The sequence below is a fragment of the Nicotiana tabacum genome, chromosome 8, assembly GCF_000715075.1.
Source record: "Nicotiana tabacum cultivar K326 chromosome 8, ASM71507v2, whole genome shotgun sequence".
Taxonomy (NCBI): Eukaryota; Viridiplantae; Streptophyta; class Magnoliopsida; order Solanales; family Solanaceae; genus Nicotiana; species Nicotiana tabacum.
The window spans coordinates 181,086,884-181,091,405 of record NC_134087.1 but is presented as its reverse complement, the minus strand read 5'-3'; the positions used below and the strand labels follow the sequence as shown (position 1 = coordinate 181,091,405).

Genomic DNA, 4,522 nt, shown 5'->3' with positions numbered 1-4,522 from the left:
ACTTGCAGTAGGATAGACTGTCTACGTAACATTCCTTAGGATGCGGCATTACCCTCTGCGTAAACACGGAATGTATTTTACACTGCCTTTTTAATTTTTTCCCATTTATTTATTTCTTAATCTTAATAAAAAAGGACTCTTGATAACCATCAGATCTAAGAAGTTAAAAAAAGAAGTCCTAGAACAAAGGAATTCACAGAGTCATACTCACATGCCTTTCTGTGTTTCACAATAGCTGTATCCTAATGGCAATTTCAGAACAAACACGTTCGGATGTGGTAATGGAAATTAGATCTTATTTTCATCCAAAAGTACAGAACCCCACACGCAAATAATTATTCTGCTTCCCAATAATTGTGAATAATCTAAGAATTCCAGCTGACCTTTGCCCCAGTTGCCCATATTCCTCTCATTAATACAGATCCTTCCCTACTATGTTTCAGCTTCGTAATTCCACCTATAAATAGCCTCCTTTAAAAAATCACAATATCATCATCTCACACTCTTCCCTTTTCTCTTGAACAATATTTCAGTTCATAAAATGGCTTCTAAATTTTCATCAGTAATGCTTCTGCTTTGCATAATAATGAGCATACAATTATTAGCAGCCTCAGCTGGTAACTTCTACAGAGATGCTGTAATTACTTGGGGTGAAGGACGTGGCAAAATACAAGAAGGTGGCAGAGGTCTTGCCCTCACTCTTGACAAATTATCAGGCTCTGGTTTTCAGTCCAAGAATGAATATTTATTTGGAAGATTTGACATGCAACTCAAGCTTGTACCTGGAAATTCCGCTGGCACTGTCACCACTTTCTTTGTAAGTTGCTCTGCTTAAATTGAACACTAGTATCCTATAATTCTATTTCGCCATATATGTGCTCATGGATTGTTCTTTATTTTCTTTGTTTTTCATCAGTTATCTTCACAAGGAGAAGGACATGATGAGATTGACTTTGAGTTCTTGGGCAATGTTTCTGGACAGCCTTACACTGTCCATACCAATGTTTATACACAAGGAAAAGGAAACAAAGAACAACAATTCCACCTTTGGTTCGACCCAACTGCCGCATTTCACACTTACACCATTGTCTGGAACCCTCACCGCATAGTGTAAGTTAGACAATCACCTTACATATATCATTCTTATATATCCGGAGTTTAACTTCTAAACACTGAAAGGGTAAAAGAAATTTTTACACTATCAAGTCATCTAACAGATATCTATAATAAGTCAAACTAGTTACCTGAAAAATAAAGCATATTCTATGGCTTTCTATAACATATTAAATTTTACACTGATAGTGTAACAAGAAAAACTTACACTGTTAATGTATATAAGTTTAGATCTAAGTTCTTGTATTTCTGTTAGTTTTACATTTTATCTTACCTATGCATTCTTTGATATAATCAGGTTTTTAGTGGACAACAGCCCCATTAGAGTATACAACAACCATGAAAGCATAGGCATTCCATTCCCAAAGAGCCAAGCAATGAGAGTATACTGCAGCTTATGGAATGCAGATGAGTGGGCAACACAAGGAGGCAGAGTCAAAACAGATTGGACACTTGCTCCTTTCACTGCTTACTACAGAAACATCAATATCGATGGTTGTGCAGTGTTATCCGGTACCTCGTCATGTAAATCCAGCAATTCAGCAAACAATGCTAAGCCATGGCAAACTCATGAACTTGATGGAAAGGGAAGGAATAGACTAAGATGGGTGCAAAGCAGACACATGGTTTATAATTATTGTGCTGATTCTAAGAGGTTTCCTCAAGGTTTTTCAGCTGAGTGCAAGAGTTCAAGATTTTAGGATATGAGAGTGTGAAATTCTTTATTCTTTGTTACCAATAAAAGTTTTGTTGGTTAATAATTTTGTTTGCTGTAATTGGTATTCAAGTTTATCTCTCTTATGGAATTACATGTATCAAATGATGTTATATCATGAAGCATTTTCTTTGAAGTAGTGTATGAGTAAAAAATTTTTTGGTCATAAGTGTATGAGTAATTGATTTCTGTCTAACTGTGAAATTTTCTACTTTTAGAGTCATCATATTTTTGTAAGGTATAAAGTGAAAATAGTAGGATAAAATTTACAAATGGTCAAATAATTATGACTTTTTTTCATTAAAGTATATAACTTTGTTTTCTCACATAAAAATAATAAAAATTTTATTAACTCACACAAAAATTATAGTAAACGAAAAATACAACGTTCCAGCACTTTTATTAACTCACACAAAAATCATAGTAACCGAAAAATACAACTTTCCAGTATTATTTCTTGTTCCACGGTTTTTTGTGTTTTATTTTCTGTCTAATAAATAATAATCCAATTAAAATAAGAGTGACCCACCTGACCTAATATCCATATATATAAATCAAAATAATGCTAAAAGTGAATCCTTCAAAACACGATACATCTATTTTTCTTTTTCTTTTCAAGATTTTCATTCGGATTTATAGCATTTTTGTTTCAAGTGCTCTTATTTCTTTTCTTTTTATCAGAATCTTGTACATTCCAAACTAAGTTTTTTTACGGGGGAAGGACTCACTTTTAGTATTATTCTGATATATGTATATGGATGTTGGGTCGGATTGAGTTGGGTCATTCGTATTTTAAAAAAATAAATACAAAAATGACCGCTCGACCGAAACTAATTGCATTCGCTAGATATGTATATATATATATATATATTTCTTCTATTTTAATTGGATTATTATTTACTAGACTAAAAATAAATAATAGAAAAATATGAAATAAGAAAATATTTTTTTCGGTCATTATGATATTTAGGTGAGTTAGTGAAAATTTGAAGATTTTTATATGAGAAAACAAAGCTATATAACTTTGGAGAAAAAAATCTTAATTATATCACCATTTGTGAAATTTACCCAAAAATAGTACAACTCTATCCCAAGCTAGGGGTAAAGGCGGATCTAGAATTTTTATAACATGGGTGCACCACTAAAGAGGAGAAAAAAGAAAGTATTGCGTGGGAATTGATCCATGATCCTCTGGATAAATAACTCGCATTTAACCAAGTATACAATTTAGCATCTTTGAAGCATTGATGTCAGTTGATAATATTAGATCTATTCTAGAAAATATGTTCATAAAATTTCTAGTTTGACGAAAAGATCATGAGTTCACTTGTCCCATAAAATAGGCTATAAATCCGCCCCTGACTAGGGGCGGAAGGGGTTCATCACCTTCGCTGCAAAAATTCCTTTAACCTATTTAGAAATTCTTTTTTTTTTCTTCATTCTTTTACCAAAAACTCCAGTCGGTGCACAACCCTTCCTAGATCTGATATTGAATGACAAAGAGAAGGATCGATGTCAGAATAAGTATGAAGACCCATTTTCTATTCTATTATTTTATCTTATCTTAACGAAGTAGGCAACTTTAAGATGCAGTTGGCAGAATAGGTCAGTAATATAATGTGATATCTACTAGGAGTATTACATTATACAACCAATAACCAGTAAGTTAACCAGACATGGATCTAGTCAAAGACATTATCCACACTAGCACATTTCTCATCTATCTACTTCTTGCAATACTTGGTCTAAGTTAAAAACCTTGTCAGTGTAAAATTATTTGAGCTAAATCGGTTGTAACAGTTTATTTATCTTTATTTTTAGATTACTATATCAGGATTTTAAAGGAACCTAATAGCAGAGGCGGATACTGGATTTAAACTTTATGGGTTCCAAATATTTGGGCGAAAATGATACTTTGAAGAAGTAAGAAGTTTTTTAATGTTGGCTGGTCAAAAACAGAAGGAAAAGAAAAAAAGTGCCTACGGACTACGGTGTTGTTTTGTGGAAAAAACACAAGTGAAGATAAGAAGCCCACAATGGATTCGAACCCTTGCAATATATTCGGTGACGTAGCTTTAAATAGTTACTCCATTTGCCACCGGACCAACAACTAATTTTCCCAATGGGTTCCTAGCTAAGCATAATTATAAATTTAAGGCAAAACACCTTAACACTCCCCTCCCCTAATCTTGACACGGATTATTAGCTACAGTCTTAAACTATTTGTAGTCATAATTACCCCCCTCAACTTGGCCTTTTGAGAGCCATTACCCCCTGGACGCTGATGTGGCAAAGAGTGTGGGTACACTCGTCTGCCACGTGGATTTTTCTGTATATGTGACATTTTTTTTAAAAAATAAAATATATTTTTACCTTTTTAAGTATATTACTTTTTTGGATAATTTTTTTCAAATACAATTTATAATAAAACTTGGATAGAACTACATTATTTAGGCTAAGTATTTTTATTTGGCTAAAAATAATAAAGTTTTAGTTAATCTTTTTTTGAATTTAAAAAAAAAATACATGGCTTTTCGTTTCTTCTGACATCAGGAACTTCGAATTGGATTATGAAACTCCAGTTCAATTTTTCGATTATGAAATACCAAACCAAATAATCTCAGTTTGGTTTGTTTTCTTAGAAATTTCAAATTAATTGGTTTAGTTATTTTGAAATTTCTGTTTAACCCTATG

General features: G+C 32.6%; 1 protein-coding gene across 1 annotated transcript; it reads left to right on the top strand.

The window, feature by feature from the left end:
• The first annotated feature begins 479 nt into the window (after positions 1-479).
• On the top strand, positions 480-1,997 carry LOC107789124 (xyloglucan endotransglucosylase protein 1-like). The gene is made up of 3 exons (XM_016610892.2): positions 480-817; positions 917-1,110; positions 1,412-1,997. The coding sequence occupies exons 1-3, from the start codon at positions 542-544 to the stop codon at positions 1,812-1,814; spliced, it is 873 nt and encodes a 290-aa protein (XP_016466378.1). The 5' UTR covers positions 480-541; the 3' UTR covers positions 1,815-1,997.
• Positions 1,998-4,522: the final 2,525 nt, after the last annotated feature.

Coding starts and splice junctions, on each gene's coding strand:
- LOC107789124 (XM_016610892.2), top strand. CDS start 542: ATGGCTTCTAAATTTTCATCAGTAATGCTTCTGCTTTGCATAATAATG. Junction 818..916: donor GCACTGTCACCACTTTCTTT/GTAAGTTGCTCT, acceptor GTTTTTCATCAG/TTATCTTCACAAGGAGAAGG. Junction 1,111..1,411: donor TGGAACCCTCACCGCATAGT/GTAAGTTAGACA, acceptor TGATATAATCAG/GTTTTTAGTGGACAACAGCC.